Source organism: Lissotriton helveticus, chromosome 9, assembly GCF_964261635.1.
Source record: "Lissotriton helveticus chromosome 9, aLisHel1.1, whole genome shotgun sequence".
Taxonomy (NCBI): domain Eukaryota; kingdom Metazoa; phylum Chordata; class Amphibia; order Caudata; family Salamandridae; genus Lissotriton; species Lissotriton helveticus.
This window is the reverse complement of record NC_136070.1, coordinates 959,326,543-959,347,611: the sequence shown is the minus strand read 5'-3', so window position 1 is coordinate 959,347,611 and position 21,069 is coordinate 959,326,543. Positions and strand designations below refer to the sequence as shown.

Sequence of the window (21,069 nt, the reverse complement as noted above, 5' to 3'; positions counted from 1 at the left end):
AACTTGTTTTCTTAGGTTTTGACTGGGTAGCTTATTTCTAAAGATTCTTAACAACCAGGTTGTTGATCTAACATTAGAAATATGCCTTGCATGCAGTCTAGTACTAGAATCGGAGGAACAGATTTAGTTTTCTGCTTTAAATACCATCTGATTCGTAGGAGGTGGATACAACTAATCTGTTTAAATGTAGGAATCATACACTATCTGGGTGCTTACAGAATTCTGAAGAGCTAAATGTCTGATCCAATAGTTTTTGCAGTAGGCCAATTTTTACTTTACTTCTGGATTAGGTACCAGAAATTTGTAACCCAGGCCATCTAGGTCATGTGCCTGATGCATTAACACATTTGTTATCATGATTATGGAACTACAGGACACTGAAGTAAGATTATCTCTAGGACAAATGGTGTAGTGTGCCTTGTACTTTAGATCGTATTTTTAATCTTTATATGATGTGAATGTTTTAACTGAATTTTTTTTTATTTTTTTTTATTTTTAGCTTTCTATTTTATATATATTTATGATGTTATTTACGTGGATTCTATTTTCTTCTGTACATTTCTAATAAGATTGCTCAAATGATGGATTTTTTATACTTTGATGGGGTGGAAAAAAACCGAATAAAGTTTACATTGAAATATTGAAAATTGAGTGTTGTCGTTCTACCTTGATTTCACACAAGAATTCCGGGTGGATGACCAACTCTTCTTGGGGTATTTCAGAACGAAGGAAGGACAGGCTGTACAGAAGAGGACCATCTCACAATGGGCAGTGCTCTGTATTAAAGTCTGCTACGCATTGGCTAAGAAGCAACCACCTGAGGGTTTGCATGCTCATTCTCCTAGAGCTAAAGATGCAATCACTGTGTTAGCACACGGAGTTCCAGTCCTGGACATCTATCAGGCGTCAACTTGGGCTTCCCTGCACATGTTTCCAAGCACTTTTGCCTGGACAGCCAGGTCCATAGGGATGGCTATTTTGCCTGTTCGGTCCTGCTGGACTTCCTCGTATGAAATTGGTCTGCAGACCCACCTCCGAGGAGGTATTGCTTGGGTATCAATTCTAAGGTAAAGAATCTGCTGCTAGAAGTCTATATAAGCTATATTAAAGTTGCACCACTTTCCAATTATATACAATCACATCAATTTATATCCAGTCCGTTTTGAAAAGATGATTGAAATTCCTTCTTTATTGCTTTTTTTTCCATTTTTAAATGGCCACAGCCAAGGCGTTTCGTTCTGCGAACAGAACTTCTTCAGGGCTGTAAGTTAAAACACATATAAAAAAACTACATGTAAAAACAATGATAAACACAGACATTATATACCACATTTGACATGACACATGAAACACATATAAGGTACATAGATAACAGCACATGTTTTATGTTTAATACAAACTCATAAATCATTGGGTATTTCTTAGGACTAAACATAAAATTACCCTATATATGACCATACATCAGATATACCGACAAATGATGACAAAAAACAAGGGTTTATACAATAACATCAGAAAGAGCAAAAATAACAACAGCAATGATTGAGTGAGGAAGCAAATTATATGTCCGGTATATCCAAAAAGTGGCTAAGTTCCTTTGCCGATAACTGGGCACCAGAAAATAGTTCTTAATATGGTCTAATTCCAAAAAAAGCACTAGAGCATACCTATGTCCCTATAGACATAGGTATGCTCTAGTGCTTTTTGGGGAATTAGACACTTTTTGGATATACCCGACATATAATTTACTTCCTCACTCAATCATTGCTATTGTTGTTACTGCTCTTTCTGATGTTATTGTATAAACCCTCATTTTTTGTCATCATTTATCGGTATATCTGATGTATGGTCATATATAGGGTAATTTTATGTTTAATCCTAAGGAATACCCAATGATTCATGAGGTTGTATTAAACATAGAACATGCGCTGTTATCTATGTACCTAATTGTGTTACATGTGTCATGTCAAATGTGGTATATAATGTCTGTGTTTATCATTGTTTTTACATGTAGTATTTTATATGTGTTTTAACTTACAGCCGTGAAGAAGTTCTGTTCGCAGAACGAAACGCGTTGGCTTGGTTCATTTACAAAGGAAAAAAAAGCAATAAAGAAGGAACTTTAGTCACCAATTCAAAACGGACTGGATATAAATTGATGTGATTGTATATCATTGGAAAGTGATGCAACTTTAATATAGCTTATATATACGATTGACCCTGAGGGAAAGGGTGGTGCCTTAGGACAGAGGGCACTGTTGAAGTTTGCACACAGAATTACTCTGTTTCTTATAAAATATTGGTATATTTTCTGAGGTTGGTGCCTACCGCAGGCATGTTGGTCCATTGTCCAGTTTAGGTGCTGCTAGAAGTCTCTATCAGAGGAACAAGTTACTTACTTTTCAGTAAACGCCTTATCTGATAGAAGCTATCTAGCTGTAGATTTCTTACCAACTCACCCATCCTTCCCGCTCTGGGAATGCATTTCTAAGTACAGGGCTTTCCCCTTTCAGGGCCCTAGTTTTTCACTCCAGTGGTCAGTGTATTTTGTGGCTCTGTGCTTCTAGCATGGAAAGTCGTGAAAAGTAAATGAGGTCAGTGCAGTGGGGTTGCGCCTTTATATGCACTGCGCACGTTCTTTTTGATGCTGCTGATGAAAGGTGGAGCCGAACAATGCCACCTACCGGCACGTAGGAGTACTGTTCAAGAAACATTTCTGGATCCAGTCTGATGCTTGGGGATAATTCTAAGGTAAGGAATCTGCTGATAGTCTCTACCAGAAAAGGCATTACCAATGGTAAGTAGCTCTTATCCTTTTTTTATTTTGGCCATCGTCTTTTGCCATTTGGTGCTATGTTCACCCTTCTGTGATGTCAGACTTGCTCCCTGCAGGCCTCTGTGCATGGTTGCCATCTTCTGGTTCCTTTTTCCCGCTGTTGGGTCTGAAAGCAACACCCGAAGTTCTATACATGCCAAAAGATTTGCCCCAGGAATGCGGCAGATCGTTGTGGAATGAGAGGAAAACAAAGAGCAAAAGGTGAATAATTGTAAACCACCGATGATCACCTGAGAAGGGATCAGACCGCGCAATTCTTTGACCCTGCGGTCAGAGAACGCACTGAAGGGGAAAGTGAACGACAAGGGGAATATTAAAATATTCCCTTTACATTCTGCCTTGAGTGCCACCAAAAGTTTGCCCAGAAGGACAACCACGAGGTCTGTAACCTCTACCTGCCAGGGGACCACAAGACGAAGAGCTGTGAAGCATGCGCCAAGTTAAGACCGAAAACCTTGACAGCACTGAAGAGACAGAGGTGATACCAGTGAAAAAACATGCAAAGACAGAGAAAAGGGAGTGCATGCTGAAGGGACTCAGCATATCGAGCAAAGAGGAGTACAACATCGTGGGGACAGAATTGGCTCAAGCAGAAGGCTCCGATGCCGAGGTGGAAGAGGTTGGCAAACCCAAAGCGAAACAGCCGACAAAGAAACCCAAGTATGCTAAACCTCAATAACACCAGATAACATTGGAAAAACATCATGGAGCAGAGCCATACACTTAAGGCTTGAAAGTGTCACAAGACTCCGTTGGCGACGAAGTACTCGGCAAACGAAGAGAAGTCAAAGTCTAAAAAAAACACAGGTCCCAAAAGAGAGTCACCCATGAAGGGCACCCCTCGGAGAAATATTTTGACGTTGGAAGGCGATCAAGAGAAGGAGGGCATCAGGGGAGGACGTGGTGGAAGCGCCAGACCTGAAGAAATGGGCATCAAAATCTCTTGATATCGAAGAATGGGCCATTTAAATCAAGAGATCGAAGAAATAAAGCCGAAAAGATGGCAATCCTGCAGAAAAAGAAAGTTGTTTGCAGAAAAAGAAAGTTTTCTATGAAATAATATGAAATTCCCTCTAAACCTGCTGGGTAGAAAAGCAGGGAGGAGGAAGAGCACGGTGGCAGGAACTCGAACCTAACTAGTCTGAGGAAGCAGTTGACACATACCCCTCAAAGCTATCGACACCAGACAAAGTATAATGCAGTGGTGAAGAGAGCAGCAGATAAGTACTGGGTATAGCTAGAAGAGGAGAGTACAGAGGCCTGTTTCCTCTTAGAGAATTTGCTATCATCCCAGAGCAAAAATCTGTACCTCCCTGTGCTGGCAAGCATTTTGGATCAAGGAATTAAAACTTTCAGAGAGCCAGCATCATGCAAGACCGTAACACCAAGATTGGAGAAAAACCATAAACATCCCTCCAAGGAACCTGTTTACATAAAAGTGAATGCAGTGACGAATTCCATTATTGTGGCAACTGCAAAGATTAGAGCAAATGTCCCAACATCCCCTAGATCCCTGCCAGAGACGGAAACCAAGAGAGCGGAAATGATAGGCTGAAATTTAGAGAGGGGTACTGCGACTCAATGGTGGTTTGCAAATCAAAACGCACATCCTCAACTGCTATGTTCGCAACCACTGGGAAGAGGTTGGCGAGCTCTTAAAACAAATCCCAGAACAATACCAACACATGGTCAAAATCGGCATTAAGTACAGCAGACACAGCCAGTTAGGCACCTGTTACATCCATGAGGAGACACGCCTGGCTACGGGTGTTTGGTTTTTTAAATGTAATTCAGGCGAACATCATAAACACACCTTCTTTTCAGGGGAGAGCCTGTTTGGAGCTAGACAGCTCTTTCAGGACGCTCTCTTTTGGGAACAAATCAACGCACAGGGTATTCACAAAATGCCTAGCCACCATAGTCACCGACTGAAGGCAGAAGGGAATACATGTCTTCCCGTACCTAGATGACTGGCTGGTCAAAGTAAGTTCTTACTGTACGAAAAAGGTACCAGGTCAGTCATGGACACACTTCATGGACTAGGATTCACGATCAACCCAAAAAAGTCTTCAATGAAACTGGAGAGAGAAAGACTTTCATGGGAGCAAGAATGAAAATTGCGGTGGCAAGAGCATTCCCCAGCCTCAAAAGGATTTAGGCAATCACAGACCGGGCTCGCCTATACCACAAGTGTCAGTCTTTAACAGTGAGAACTGTGGGGAGGGCTAAGAAATAGAGGGATATGAGGAGCGGTAGAAGCGATCCAAAACATCAGTGTCCTGGAACCAAAGACAGCCTTTCTGGCCCGAATGCTTCAGATACAGATGAAGGGGAAAAAAGTAAAAATCCAGACAGAAAACCAAACCGTAATGTTCTATCTGAACAAGCAAGGAGGGACACGCGGTTGGATGTGCTGTCAAAGCTAGCCAAGGAGATCTGAAGAAGGGCCATTCAGAGAGGAATAACCTTGATTACAATACACCTACGAGGCGTAGAGAACGGACAATTATCCATATCACCCAAATGGAAACTAAGCAAGCTAAGGCTCCAAGAGGCCTTCTGGCAGTGGGGCACCCCAGATATCCATCTATTTGCAACTCCAGAAATTGCAAATGCCAAGAATTCACAACCAGGCACTCACACCACCACTCCCAGCAGAATGCCCTCTTGATGGACTGGTCAGGGAAATTTATTTATGCTTTCCTATCAATTCCCCTCATACCTTTAATGTAAACAAGTGCAAACAGCCTCAGATTACACTGATCCTAATCGCTATATGGTGGGCAGGACAAGTTCTTGGAACTGGTGGGAATGGCACAGGAAAGGGTAATAAGACGACAAAAAAAGCACAACCTTCTCTTTCATGCAGGGAGGCACAGTCCATCACCCAGAAGTAAGTGGCCTGAGTCTAGCGGCCTGGCTCCTGAGGATATAGGGTTGAGACACTTGAACCTTCCAAAATGAGCCATAGACGTTCTGAAGTAAGCCAGAAGGCCCAGTATAAGGAAATGCTATATGGAAAAAGTATATCCTGTGGTGTAGAGACAAGGGCTGTTCCTCAGTAAAACTGAAGAGACAGCGGTGGTCAGATGCCTGACCTATCTTCTAGACAGCAGCCTGACGTATGCCTCATTAAAGGTACACTTGGCGGCAATAGTAACCTGCACACAAGGCCACATTAGTAGACGTTTCTTCACTTCAGTGGTTATCGAAAGGTTCCTAGAAGGAGTAAAAAGAAAAATAGCTCCATTCAGATTCGCTCCAGCACGAATGAGGAACCTCAATCTGATGCTACCCCACTTCCTAACCTAGAAAACTACCTTCCTAATCACATCCCTGCACAGGGTAAGCGAACTGCAAGCACTGACCAACGAAGAACCCTACCTGCATATAAAACAAGGACAGAGTAACCATGAAGACTAACCCACGCTTCCTCCCAAAGATCAAATCACAAGCAATACAGTGGCAGGGCTTCTTACAATACCTAAAACCACAACGAGAGAACTGCACACGCTGGATATGTGCAAGTCTGTGATGTATTACCTAGAAAGGACAAAGGAGGTCAGAAAGGGAAACTGCTTTTCGTATCATTTGCAAACTCAAAGGCTCACTAGTAACAAAAGGTACCATTGCAAGGTGGATAGTACAAACGCTCCAATTGTTCAACCATAGGTCAGGTGCACGCTTGGAGACAAGACCCAAAGCGCATTCCACAAGAAAGAAAGGAGCCAACATGGTCTTCCTAGCAAACGTGCCCATAAGCGACATCTGTATGACAGCCACATGGTCATCAGTCCAAACCTTCACAAGACACTATTGCGTGGACATCCGAATAAACAGAGGCACAAGCTGAACAGTGAGTATGGAAACATCTGTTCGCAAGCTCCACCTCATTGTAACACTGCCCCAAGATTCATGCTGCAAAACAAAATTGTCACTTACCAGTGGGAGTGGTATTGCAGCTAGAAGAATTTTCTGGATCCACATGCAACGCTCAACCTCCTCACGAAATGAGGTAAGACAAAGAGAGGAAGATACGCTCTATACCAAAAAAAAGCCTAACAAACAGAAAGGAAGTCAAGAAGGACAAGAAGAATTGCCATGGAAAAAAGAATCTGAAGATGGAGACCACACACAGAAGCCTCCGGAATGAACATCTGACATCGTAAGAGGACAAACATAGCACCAAATGGCTACAGATGACAACTATAAGCACAAAAGAGAGAAAACAGTGAATAACAAGAAGATTCTGGACCTCTGGCAGACTAATGCACGGCATGGTAATCCAGTAACTTCTTCAAGCTGCAAACCTACTCCTACTAGTAAGTAACTACTTTGTTTTTCATCTGTTAGACTGTAGTCATATGAGAATGACCCTGTCGGATAAGTGATATGGAGTAATACACCAGTACAGTTTTACCCCAAGATGTAACACCAAGTTCCTGTTTATGGAGCACCATAGAGTGTCCAACCTCTGCCACCCTCAAGAGCATGAGAAAGCACATTGTGGGGGATCAAAGCCTTCAAGAAAAAGAAAATCATCATGGCATACTATAGGATGCAGTGCCGTGATGCCCCTGATGTGCCCGGCATCTTTGGTCCCAAAGATCTCAAGGGCACCTTCGAAAAAGGTAAGGGGTTGTCAAGCATTTTGCCTGCCCAACAAAGACTGGATGCTTCGTCATTTGCAGACTCTGATGTCTAAGGGGAGCAAAAGCAAGGGCCAAGGACAAAGACCACACCCAGAGCCCAAATTCCTCAACCAACACCCCTCTGGGATTTGATCGCTAAAACCCTTTCACCAAGAAGAAGAGAACCACTTCCAAGGGGCATGGGCATCAAGTCCAGAGGCTGGGCTAGACAAGGCACCAACATGCAGTTCTTAGCTTGGTTAAAATGGGAAAAGGCTTATATCTCCAGAGAAGCCTCTTGGCAAAGGCACTGAGCCTCAGCTCAATCCAACTCCAAGTCGGTTTTGAGAAAACAGCAGCCCACTTTGGAGCCGAAGTTGACACCTAAACTGGCTTTGAAAGCCCCCTGAAGCCGGTACCAAAGAATCCCTCAAAGTCCAGATCGAGAAGTCTCCAATGATTTAGTTGTCAGAGTTCCCTAATGGTAGGCTGCAATAAATTTACATTCACCCATGCTCTGGGTAAAGCCTTGTTCTGAGGCTGAATGCCACTTCATTATTAAGTGACGCCTATAGTGGCATGAAGATCATCTATGACGATGCATAGATTCAGTAGAAGGGGCATGGAGCTCAAGTCCATATAATCACTCCAAAGGCTGAGGTGCGGCCATGTATGGTACCAGCCAGGATGCAATGGCTCATTATATAAAATCAGTGGCTACTTCTCATTTGAGATTATAATCTTGGTTTGGAAATGTTGGTGCTGTTTAATGGATCAAAAGCACAAACATTTAAACTCGGTATATAAGTTTCAGAATAGACTCCAGTACTATAAGGGCATGTGCTACCATAATTTGTTAAGAACTTGAGGCACAGAAAAAGTCTACACCCTTTCCCATGGCATGTCTCAAAAGTACATTGCTACTCGTGTGGTTAGATACCCAATATGCAAATAGCGATTGTGTCTGACACTGGCAAGAGATTTTAATTTTTGAAAATTATTTTCCTATCTCTTTAAGAGTTGGAACTGAAAGCTCCAAAGGTTACATTCAGTGCCTTTATATCATTTTGTTTCATCCAGCAGAAATGAAGAACAAGTTGCCTGGTATGCCTCCCTTTTTGCAATCCATACCTATAAATTGCAATCAGCGGTCTGTTACTCCTAACCTCTCAGGTCTGTTTTTCTTGGGCCCTACTATCCCATTAACTATTTTGAACTAAAACATTTCTTACCATATGATCATTTACATGTTGTCCATTTTCTGAGTGAGTGCAACCATTCATGAAAGCACACTGTCAAGTGATGTTACAGAGAAGAACGGTCACGTTACTGTTGAAAATTATTAGTGTCAATTAAACCGAACTTTTTTTCTTCTTTTTACACCTATCTCTACGATGATAGAAGAAGAAGGAGCAGTTATCCTCCCAGGCATGGTAGGCCTATATAGAGCAAAACATTTTAATTCACAGCGCAAAGGGTTCTGTCCTGGTGGAATATAGATTGGAAAAAAGGGAACTCTCTCTAAATTCCAGGAGTTGCTATCATATTTCTTTTTTCCTTCATATCCACTTGACGAATAAAATAACTAAATATAAAGAGGTGTTTATCCTTCAGTTCAGTGAGTGTTATGCAGCGCCTTCTTCCAGATAGGGTAGGAGTCATTCCTTGATATTGAGAAGCGTTCAATCTCTTCATGGCATCTTCGTTGATAGCCACAAGCACTTAATAGTCACACCCGTGTGCAAAACATTTATAAATGACATATATAATAAATATTGTCCTTCAGAAGAGCCACTTTTTTATATTGTTCTTTTTATTGACCTTTTTAAATAGACACAATAAAATAATGTACGTCATTAAATTTCAGGGGAATATTTCTAAAATGATGCATTAAGGTATAACATAATTAACCAATTTCAGTGACCTGCAATGTTGAACATTGAGTTGTTTAGTCTAAAAGGCCAAGCCCCCAATCACTTCCGGTGTTTCTAATGGCACGCTTTTGCATCCTGTAAAGGTATTTCAAATAATCTGAATTCATCTAATCCATTTTCCTATTTGGCAGCGCTAGGGGGATCTTACGTCCTCCATGTTTGAGCGATGTCTCTCTATGCAAAGATAGGTCCGAGTCTTAGAATATATTTTAGTTTGTAGTCAGATCAGGATGTTCAACAGCACTGTTTGCAGTGTACGAGAGATGTCTCTGTTCAGTACTCTAGTGAAGTATGTTCAATCGACCCCCAGAAACCTCAGTGCGCTACAACTCCAGGCTGTATGAAATGGGTCCCATGTTCAGTTTGACACTGGTGAGAGACAGTTGAAGAATCCATGTGTTCACACCATAACTTCACCCTGGTGTAATAATCTTGGCTGTGGATATTTAAAATGTGTCAGTCTAAATTTAGCTGCAATTGCATTTTCGCTGGTGGCATGAGTACCTCCCACCACTATGTATCTTCCAAAGGGCCCAGATATCTCCCCCCCCATGCTTCCCTGAGGCGACAAAACGTATAGGGTTTGTTAACGATCTATGTATCTTGGAAATCATCTTTCCCTCCTCCATGGTGAGTTAAGCTTCAGGGGGACTAACGTCCAGTAGTGGATCTATTTGGGAAATGTAGAGAGATATCATATGTCACAATTGCAAATATTTACAGAATTGAAACTTCCAGAGCCCATATTCCTCTTGAAGATCTGTAAATGATTACAGTGTATTTTGTGATCACAGCTCATAAAGGTATTATTGCTAGTCAAAATCTTTTAGGTCAGTCACCAAAAGGATGACAACAGAAAGTGGGGTTTCTCTGGTGAATTTCCCTTGCCACTGTGTTTGCTTCAGTGCATCTTTGTACATACTGAAAAGGGGTTTGATCACCAGGGGTCCATCCCCTTGAGGTCTACCTCCATTGAGGAAAACGTAGTATGGTGGACCTCTTTCAGGGCGTGTCGCTCTGTCTTGTAGATAGAATCTACTTTGGCGCAGTACAACCTACCTTTCACCACAAGGGGTTGTGCTGCCCTATAGTAGGAAAGAAGCTCGTCCATGCTCAATTTGCCATAAAGAATGATTTGTAGCACTTACTTATGGAAACCCTGTGTGTTTATTATGCCATTGGAATGAACGTATTGTGGTAGTCCGCTTATTCAAAAACTAAAAAGGGAGAGTAAACAGCAAATTTTTCATGATTAGGATATATGCAAATATTGTTCTGCCCTTACCTGGATGACTGGCTCATGATAACCACGACTCAAAATCCCTTTAGAAATTCCATACAACTATGTCCATTCTCTAGGTTTGGACACATTTATGTCAGTTCTCAGTCAGTCCGTTTGCTATCTATTAGAGTAGTGAGTAGAAGACAAGAGTGTATCCTTTTGAGGACAGACTGCCTGCTGTCAGCCTGATGTGTCACAGTCTTCAAAGGACAGCGCATCCAATGGCATGGCAAGACTCATCCTCATTGCAGTACATGTCTTCTTGCATTTCTCCGGTATTGCATGCTTTCCCCCTCCATATAACCGTTCAGCAGAGCGAAGAATGCCAATATTCCAGTAGTTGGAGGACATTCTGATTCATGCCTCAGTCGTGATGCAATCATACTTCAGGTTAAGCCAGATGAAAAAATTAATAACATTTTTTTTTTCTCCAGGACATTTAAACAAAAGAGCCTTGATTGGTTGCGGAGGGCCATTGGATCATCTGCAAGTACAAGGATGGTAGCCTCAAAAAGATGTTCTATCATAACAACCTTCTGCAACGCAGAATAGTACATCTAGGTTGTAAATCTTTCCTACCAGCATTCAGGACAAACATCTTGGTCAGATAGAAAGGGAGGCACAGAATGCATAATCGTGCTGTAGAATTGCAGATGATCTTGAAGTGGTTCAAAGCATGGAACCTCCAGGTAACCACAGTTCACCTACCATGTGCCAAACAGAAGTAGATTCCTTCTGAACTTTTCAAGAAATCCTGGAGTAGACACTAATTATGAACAGCTACATGACATTTTCTGAAAATGTGGATTCCCACTGATTGGCTTGATCATGGGCATAGGAATTGAAAAATTCCAGAAATCCATGTCCAGGCACCATCGATGAAGTAGAATGTCCTTTAGATTGAATAGTCAGAGAAGTTTCTTTAAACATTTCCACTAATACGTCTCATACTGTCTACATTATAAAACTGACATACTCCAGGATCTATTTCATGTTGGTGTCTCCCTACTGGCCCAGGGAATGGTGGTTCATTGACCTCCATATGGTGGACGACCATACATGAGGTCTTTAGCACTAGTTTATAGATCAGATCCTGCACCCCAAACTATCATTGTCAATCTTGGCTGCTTAGCTTCTGAACTCAGACAATAGGTCCATTCTAATGTCCTTCATTATTTCACTGTGGACATTTTGATGGAGACCCTGTGTCCATCCTCCAAGACATCCTCCACCTTCAAGTAGATATTATAGATCAGATTTGTTTTGTGTCCATTAATAAATGATTACTGCTTACTTTCAGTTATGTGCAGTAGAGTCATAAATGCTAACAGAAACACAAGCTGTTTTTTTCACCCCCCTGCAGTAGATGAAAATGAATGATATGACCACCCTTTCAACATTATCTGTGGTAATTCTGTTAGTTTCAGTGTTAGACCTGTCAGCCTTAGAGTGGTCTTCCCCACAACGTTTTGCCTTCCTCCTCCGCTTTTTCTGACCTAGTTTTAGCTGGCCTTATGATTCAGACCACTTTATTACTGCTAACCAGTGCTAAAGTGTATGTGCTCTCTTCTCTAAACATGTTAATATAGACTTATCTCCAATTGGCATATTTAGTTTACTTATAAGTCCCTAGGAAAAGTGGTATTAGATGTGCAAAGGGTCTGTAAAATAAATGCTACTAGTGGGCTAGCAGTGCAGATTTTGCCGCCCTCTTAAGTAGCCATTTAAACATGTCTCAGGCCGGCCATTGTAGAGCCTGCATGTGCAGTAAATCTGCCATTTCGACCTGCCAAAATAAACCTTTTGCCAGGCCCAAATCTTTATTTTTAAACATACATATCACCTCTAGGGAAGGCCTTGGACTGTTCAAAGGGCAGGGTGCATTTTCTAAAAAGTTTGGGGCATATACTCTAAATGTTACATGTCCTTGTAATAAGAAACTCTGAAATTAGTTTTTCATTACTGCAAGACCTATTTCTCCCTTAGGATAACGTTGGAGTTACTTTGTTAGACTTCATAAGTGTAATTTCCAAATGGGAAGAGATAACCAGTTCATGTTTGGTGTCTTTGGAATTGTGGCGAATAGTCCTATTTTGATGTAAAGTTGGGTTTTCGACCACAGTTATAAAAATGCCACTTTTAGAAAGTCGGCATTTTTCTGCCCTTACCTTTTATGTGCTGTAGTCTTGCCTAGGTCACATGACTGCGTGTAACTGACAGACTTGGTCAGTTACTCCCAGACATTTAATAATAGAGGATTAGGTGTGCCTGGATGGGAGGGCGAAGGTAGGCACAACCCCACTTACACCTGAATAGTCTGTGTCCTGTCTCCATACAAAGGGCCATAGACCCTGCATTGTCACTCCAGCCAGCTGGGAGCCAGGGGAGGCAAGAACTTCCATGCACTCCAAAGCCACTGCTTTGAAGGTTCCCCCACCTTCCAGAACCAGGGGGCCAGGGTGTAAAAGATGAACCTTAGACACCACCATTTGAAGACACTTCTGGACCTGTGGATACTGTGCCAGGAAGGAGGACAGCTGTGCTGCTGAGGAATTGCCAGTGCTGGCTGCTGCCCTCCTGCCTGAGGGAGAAGGACTGGACTTGAATCTATTGAACCCAGAACCCCTGTGAGTATACCCTGGCAAGTGGTGCCACCCCAGTTGTGAACCCTTGGAAGTTGGCCTAAGGTGCTCTGCCAGTCTGTGAAACCAGCAGAACTGGTGCATCTCCTCCTCTGCACGGCGTAAACCTAAGCAGAACAGGCGCATCGCTGCTGCCTGGATTGGACCCGTCGCAAAGACTTGCATCACCGCCGCATCCTGCATCGCCTTCAGAACCGCAGCTGCGCAATGCATCTTCTGCACAGGCTCTTGCATCTCTTGTCAACTGTAGCCTCGACGACGGGCTTCACATCGCAGCATTGCTGCTCTTAGGAACGACCTCATGGCCCCGACTGTATGGCGCATCCCTGACTTCGCATCGCAAGTCCTTGTCGGCGGGATCCTCGACGTCGATGCAACAAGGAACTCTCCTTGCCGCATCTCGGAACCGACGCATCACTCGGCTACACGACACATCTGTGATGCAGATCCATGCAACGCAATACAAACCAAGATTGAAGGTACTGTGTTCACTGGGCCTCACTTGGTCACTGTAGCCGTGCATGATACACTGCAGTCGTGGTCAACTTGTGACTTTGTCCCAGGCGAGATATCCACAGTTGCCGCTGTATGCTTTTTGGTGCTATTTTCTCTAAAAACTTTACATTTGAATACCTCCAGTTCTCCTGATTTGATTTTTGTTGTGTTGGTATTGTTTTATTTATTAAACTCAACTGTATTTTCCTAACCTGGAATGGACTCTTTTTGAAGTGTTTGCAAGCATTTTACACATTGCCTTAAAGTTAAGCCGGACTACTCCGTGCGAAGCTACCAGGGAGCGCGCACAGGTTAATATGGGGTTTGTTCTTCCTTACCCTGACCAGCATTGTGGTTGCTGCTTGACCAGGACTCACACCCTATTCGATCAACAACCCAATTTCTTCTATTCAGTGTAATCAAATGCATTCAGTTGGTGTGTTTTGGTCGTTTATAGGTTAATATCTTTTGCGTGCCTAATTGGGAAAATTCAGTATGATAGCATTTTTAACTCCATACATTACAGGATGATTCTGAAGATGAGGCTCCTCCTGCTGAAGATCCATTTAAGAAACCATTATTACCAGTGTTTAAGAAGAAGGAGGCTTCCCCACCACCCCCTGCACCTGCATCAGCACCGCTTTCTCCTCCTCTTCTTCCTCCTCCTCCTCCTCCTCCTCCTCCTCCACCTCCTCCTCCTCCTCCTGCGGTAAGCTCTTGTCTATACATTTACTTTGTTTGCTAAAGTAGTGTAACGTCATGTTGCACAGTTCAGTGACCATGTCATCCCGTTTTCGTTATTATTGCCATGTCATCACTCTGAATGTTTTCCTTATATTTTGCTTATTAATTAATTGAATCACCCGTTTTTCTGTCCAACTTCATTCTAGATTAAATGAATTAGTCTAATATCGCCTCTAAAAAAAAATCTACCAGATTACTAAGAAAAGAGCCTTGTCAAGCTTGCTTTGAGTAGGCCATGTTTTGAATAAAATACTTCTGATTCATATAGCAGAGTGACAGTACAGTGGACGTTTCGGCACATAAATGGATAACATGTTCTGCTTCTATTCCATGCGCTTATATATATGGATAGTGTAAAGTATTGTAATAAACTAATAATGAGCTATATCATTAACCGGGTGTAGCTGGACCACCCATTGTTTAATTTAAAGCAGTATTAAAGGCAAAAGAATGTTCTGCAGCTTTGGGCCATTCATTGATTCACATGATTGAATTGTTCCTCAAACCCGAGGCTTTGAATCTTCTGTAATTTGCTTTAAAAAAATAATTGTGTGCACAAACTCTTTAATATTGTCCCTTAAGCACCTCATTCTGTGATCCAGACTCTGGTAATTGACAAGGAGAGGCGCAGATTTCATCTGAAAGAGACACGTTAGTGATAGATTCCTTACCTTAGAATATCCCCAGGCGTCTGACTGGATCTGGAAATTTTTTGCGTAGCAGTACCCATGCGCGTCGGTAGGCGTCGTCCGTGTCTCCGCGTTCGGCGTCGTGGGTGCCGTGATGACGTCGTCGGAGTACTTAGACGCCGCCTCCGCGTGCTGACGTCAGTTCTTTTTTCCGCGCCAGCAAGCGCTGATCCGGAAAAAGTGGTACCCGTAGTCTATTTTTGACTAAACTTTTTCGATCATTTTTGATCTGTTTCGAAGTCTGTAAGACTCCGACGGTGGCGGTAAGGATGCCCGGGTTCAAACCCTGCGCCGACTGCGACCGACTGATGTCGGTTACCGACCCCCCTCGCCGGTGTCTTCATTGCCTAGGCCTCGACCACGATGACAAGGCCTGCTCCGACTGTCGAGCCCTGACGTCAGCTCCCGCAGTCGTCCCAGTGCGACGCTCGAGGTCCCGGTCCGCGAGAAGGTCGAGGAACCGGTCGCAGGGTCGGAGCCACCATGGCTTCGGGAGTCGTCTTCGGGCTCCTCCGGTAAGCACAAGAAGTCGAAGAGACGTCATCTCTCTTCTGACTCTCCCCCCCCCCCCCCCCCCCCCCCCCCGGACGCTTGCGCGATGCGGCCGGGGGTTCGGGCGACACCGCCCACGCGGCTCCGCTAGAGCCGCAGGTGTCACGGCCTGCTCCATACCCACCGGTCCCTGGGCAAAACGCGACGCCGGGGGAGATTGATGACTTCCTCATGGCCATGAGGTCGCTCGCTCCTCCGTCTGGTACCGCGGCGCCTTCGGGCCAAGCGGTCCTGACTGGGTCCCCACGCGGGCCGGGTGCTCCGGCCCCGGCGCTGTCGGCGGCTTCGGTCCCGACGCCGCAGGGCCCCACTGGATCCGGATCCGGGTCGCTGCCAGTCGACCTCGCCGGCGCCGGGCCAGAGGGTTTCGCCCCCGGCGCCGTCCCAGGACAATGCCGTCCCTGGTCCTGCCCTCTGTTCGGGTCCGGCGTCGGAGCGGCGCCGCTCTCGACGCCGATGGGAGATTTCTATTTCTATGACCCGGCCCCATCCTTTGAGCCTGAGTACCAGGCGATGGGTGACGAGGGGGACTGGTAGTGGTCTGACACGCGAGTGTCAGTATTCTACGGACTGCACAGGTGAGCTTGGGGATGCCAGTGGTCTGGACACTTGGCCCGACACTGGTTTTATCTTTCCTCCTAGCGTGGCTACGGAGGAGGGGGCTGCCCATAGCGTGGTGCTGATGAGGGCGGCCAAGGCCTTGGGCCTTGAGCTCCCCGTCGCGGCCGTGAGGACTAACCTCCTCACTGAGGTCCTTAAACCGCAGGCAAGCTCGGCCGAGCCTCTGCTGCCGTTTAATGAGGCCCTATCAGACGTTCTTCTGGGTACTTGGTCCAAGCCCGCCACAGGTCAGCCTGAGGATAGGAACGTGGCTAGGATCCACCGCCCAGCTCAGGGCGACCCTTGCTTTCTGTCTACCCACCCCACTCCCGAGAGCCTAGTCATCCAGGCCTCTAATTCCCAGACCGCATTCCCGTCGGCTCCCCCCGACCGGGAATCCAAGAGGTACGAGCAATACGGAAAGAGAGTATTCTCCTCCCTAAGTTTAGGATTGCGGTCAGTCAATACCGCATGCCTCTTGGGCCGCTACACCCACTCTCTGTGGGATACGGTCGCGGCCGTGCTGCCAGAAAGCCCGGTGGAGGTCTCGGCTAAACTCAGCCAAGCCCTTGTGGAGGGTCAAGATGTGGCACATTATTGCATCCGGTGTGGGCTGGACACTACTGACTCACTGGGCAGAGCGATGGCCGCGACGGTGGCGATTCGTCGCCACGCCTGGTTGAGATCTGCCGACTTCTCGGCTGATGTCCAAAACACACTTATGGACATGCCGTTCGATGGCCGTCGCCTTTTTTGCGACAAGGCAGACCATGCGCTTGAGCGCTTTAAGGACTCCAGGGCTACGGCCAAGTCCTTGGGCCTCTCGGCCCCGCGCCAGCAAACAGCTGCCTTTCGCTCCTTTCGTGGCCAAGGAAGGGGCGCCCCCGCACATTCTGCCAGCCACGGGCCGCAGACTACCATCCAGCGCGGTGGCGGACGTGGAAACCGCCGTGGCGGCAGTCGGGGACAACGGCGAGGCCAGTCCACACCTACCCCTGCAGCATCGGCCTCAAAACCCTCCTAGTCCGTGCTTTCAGGCCCATGTGACGCCAGTGGGGGGCAGGGTTCGCCATCACCACCACCACCACTGGCGCACTGTCACTTTGGACAGGTGGGTGCTGCAAATCGTCCGAAGGGGCTACTCTCTCCCCTTCGAGGCGTCCCCTCCAGCCATGCCACCGAAGTGCCACCGCGTGTCAGGGGATCACTTGAGGCTTCTACAGGAGGAAGTTACGGCCCTCTTGGCCAAGGGGGCCATCGAGCGCGTTCCTGGGCCAGAAGTAGGGTGGGGTTGTTACTCCCACTACTTTCTGGTACCCAAGAACGGCAAAGGGGGCCTAGGCCCAATCTTGGACCTACGGAATGTCAACTGCTTCCTCCGGAAGGAGAAGTTCAAGATTCTGACATTGGCTCAGGTCTTAGCTGCCCTAGACCCTAGAGACTGGATAGTAGCATTGAACTTGCAGGATGCTTATTTTCACATCCCCGTCCTGACGGCCCACCGGCGTTACCTGCGGTTCACGGTAGGCCACGAGCACTTTCAGTTTACCGTGCTCCCCTTCGGCCTTACCAGCGCCTCACGGGTGTTCACGAAAGTGATGGCGGTGGTCGCAGCTCATCTGCGCAGGTTAGGGGTTTCAGTCTTCCCCTACCTCGACGACTGGTTGTTGAAGGCGGGCTCGCCCCAGACAGTCGTCAGCCACCTCCAGACTACGGCCAACCTCCTGCACCTACTGGGGTTCTCCATCAATGTGCCGAAGTCACACCTGTGTCCCTCTCAGAAGCTCCTCTTCATCGGAGCGGTTCTAGATTCGGCGCAGTTTCAGGTTTATCCTCCCGAACAGCGGGTTCGGGATATTCAGGCTCTGATTCCGATCTTTCAGCCTTTATCCCGAGTCTCGGTCAGGTTGACGCTGCGGCTTCTGGGGCTGATGGCCTCCTGCATCCTTCTGGTGCATCACGCCTGGTGGCGGATGCGGGCTCTGCAGTGGGACCTGAAGTTTCAGTGGGCCCAGCATCAGGCCAACTTGCCCGACCATGTCTTGATCTCAGACGGCACTGCAAGACAGTTGCAGTGGTGGCTCACGGACCGCGATTGGGTCAGCGGCAGATCCCTCTCCCTACCCCAACCGGAGCACGTTGTTGTGACGGACGCGTACCTCCAGGGCTGGGGGGGCCACATGGGAGAGGCGGAGATCAGAAGCCTCTGGTCTCCGGCGGAGTCCAAGCTCCACATCAACCTTCTGGAGCTGCGGGCGATCCGGCTTGCACTGAAGGCATTCCTCCCCTCTGTCTGGGGGAGTGTAGTGCAGGTGTTCACGGACAACACCACTGCCATGTGGTACTGCAACAAACAGGGCAGGGTGGGGTCGTGGACCCTATGCCAGGAGGCTCTGCGCCTCTGGCAGTGGCTGGAACATCAGGGCGTGACCCTGGTGGTTCAATACCTGGCAGGTACTCTGAACGCCAGGGCGGACGAACTCAGCCGTCGGTGCATGATGGATCACGAATGGCGTCTGAACTCGGACGTGGCGCAAGGCCTCTTTCAGCAGTGGGGAGAGCCTTGGTTAGATATATGCGCCCCAGAAGAGAACGCGTAATGTCATCAGTTCTGCGCGTTGGAATTTCCAAGGCGGCACTCGCTCGGAGACGCTTTTCGTCGCAAGTGGAGCTGCGGTACATTGTACGCCTTTCCGCTTATACCACTTCTGCCCAGAGTGCTGAAGAAGAACAGGCGCGACCGGGCCCAGGCTATCCTTGTGGCTCCGGACTGGGCACGAAGATATTGGTATCCAGAGCTACTCAGCATGTCAGTCGATCCCCCAATTCGTCTGCCTCTTCGGGAGGACCTTCTGTCGCAGCAGCAGGGGACGGTCCTCCACCCGAACCTGTCCAGTGTCCACCTCCATGCTTGGAGATTGAGCGGCGACAGTTGAGGCCATTTGACTTGCCTCCTGAAGTCTGTAACGTCATTTTGGCAGCCAGGCGTCCCTCCACAAAGTCGGTATACGCCTGCAGGTGGAACAGATTTGTGGCATGGTGCACAGCAAAGGCTGTGGATCCACTCTCTGCCCCCCTTTCTGAGGTTCTCCTCTTCCTTCTTTCTCTTGCCCAGCAGGGCTCTGCTCTGGGCACTATCAAGGGCTACCTTTCTGCCCTTTCCGCCTTCTTAAGGCTACCTGATCAGCCATCTTTGTTCAAGTCCCCAATTGTAAATAGGTTTTTGAAGGGCATCACACACATGTTCCCTCCTGTTCCATTCGTGATGCCTCAGTGGGACTTGAACCTTGTACTTACTTATCTGATGTGCGCTCCCTTTGAGCCACTTCATAAATGTCCTCTCCGCCTTCTTACTCTGAAGATGGCTTTCCTGGTTGCCATCACCTCTGCCAGGAGAGTGAGTGAGCTCCAGGCTCTTTCTTCCAAACCTCCTTTCCTTTCTGTTCATCCGGACATGGTTGTGTTGCGGACAAGACCCTCTTTCTTGCCCAAGGTAGTCACAGCCTTCCACATCGGGCAGTCCATCACCTTGCCCACCTTCTTTCCGCCTCCGCATCCCTCGAAAGAGAAAGAGAGGCTCCACCGTCTGGACCCAAAACGTGCGCTCTCATACTATCTGGATCGCACACGCCAGTTCCGGGTGGATGACCAACTCTTTGTTGGTTACGTGGGCGCTAAGAAGGGATGGGCGGGGCTCAAACGGACCATCTATCGGTGGATCTTGTGCATCCAGGCATGCTACTCTTTGGCTAAAAAGGAACCTCCTGTTGGGCTGAGGGCCCATTCCTCTCGGGCCACGGCGACTACTACTGCTCTGGGCTGGGGAGTCCCCTTGCAGGACATTTGTCAGGCAGCTACGTGGGTCTCGCTGCACACGTTCGCAAGACACTACTGCCTGGACATCCAAGTCCGGAGGGATGGCTTCTTTGGCCGTTCCGTCCTCCAGGACTTTCTGGTGTGATTATTGGTTCGCAGACCCACCACCGGGGTTGGTATTGCTGGGGTATCTATTCTAAGGTAAGGAATCTATCACTAACGTGTCTCTTTCAGATGCACAAGTTACTACTTGTGTAACAATATATCTGTAAGAGACATTAGTTAGTGATAGATTCCTTACCGACCCACCCATCCTCCCCGTTCTGCGAACCGATATCTAGGGTTGAGGTCATCCCCTTTCAGGGCCCTAGTTTCATGGCACCAGTGTTGGTTTTTATCATGGCTCTGCGTTTCTGGCACGGAAAAGCTGTGTAAAAGAACTGACGTCAGCATGCGGAGGCGGCGTCTAAGTACTCCGACGACGTCATCACGGTGCCCACGACGGACGCGGAGCCGCGGACGAAGCCTACCGACGCGCATGGGTACTGCTACGCAAAACATTTCCGGATCCAGTCTGACGCCTGGGGATATTCTAAAGTAAGGAAACTATCACTAACTAATGTCTCTTACAGATATATCGTTACACAAGTAGTAACTTGTGCGACACCCCCGAAGTGCTTACAGCTTAGATTTTCTACTGTTTGTCAAGTGTAAGGTAATCTTCTATGCAGTGCTGGCAGAACACTTACTGAAATGTTCACTCTATTCTGGGATTGTTGGCTGTAACCTGTTTCCTTAGCCCTACTTTCAGAAGTAGGAAGTAAATCTCTCCTTTTTTCATGTCTGTG

The 21,069-nt window shown here is 46.7% G+C and overlaps 1 protein-coding gene across 4 annotated transcripts in view; it reads left to right on the top strand.

Moving 5' to 3' along the window:
- The window catches only part of LOC144782087 (RNA-binding protein 6-like), a 1,028,143-nt gene that overhangs the window by 909,222 nt on the left and 97,852 nt on the right, over positions 1 to 21,069 (top strand). For all 4 annotated transcript variants that reach the window (XM_078661245.1, XM_078661243.1, XM_078661244.1 and 1 more), the window contains one exon: positions 14,347 to 14,529. In XM_078661245.1, the coding sequence (XP_078517371.1) occupies positions 14,347 to 14,529 (183 nt within the window). The remainder of the gene's footprint in view (positions 1 to 14,346; positions 14,530 to 21,069) is intronic.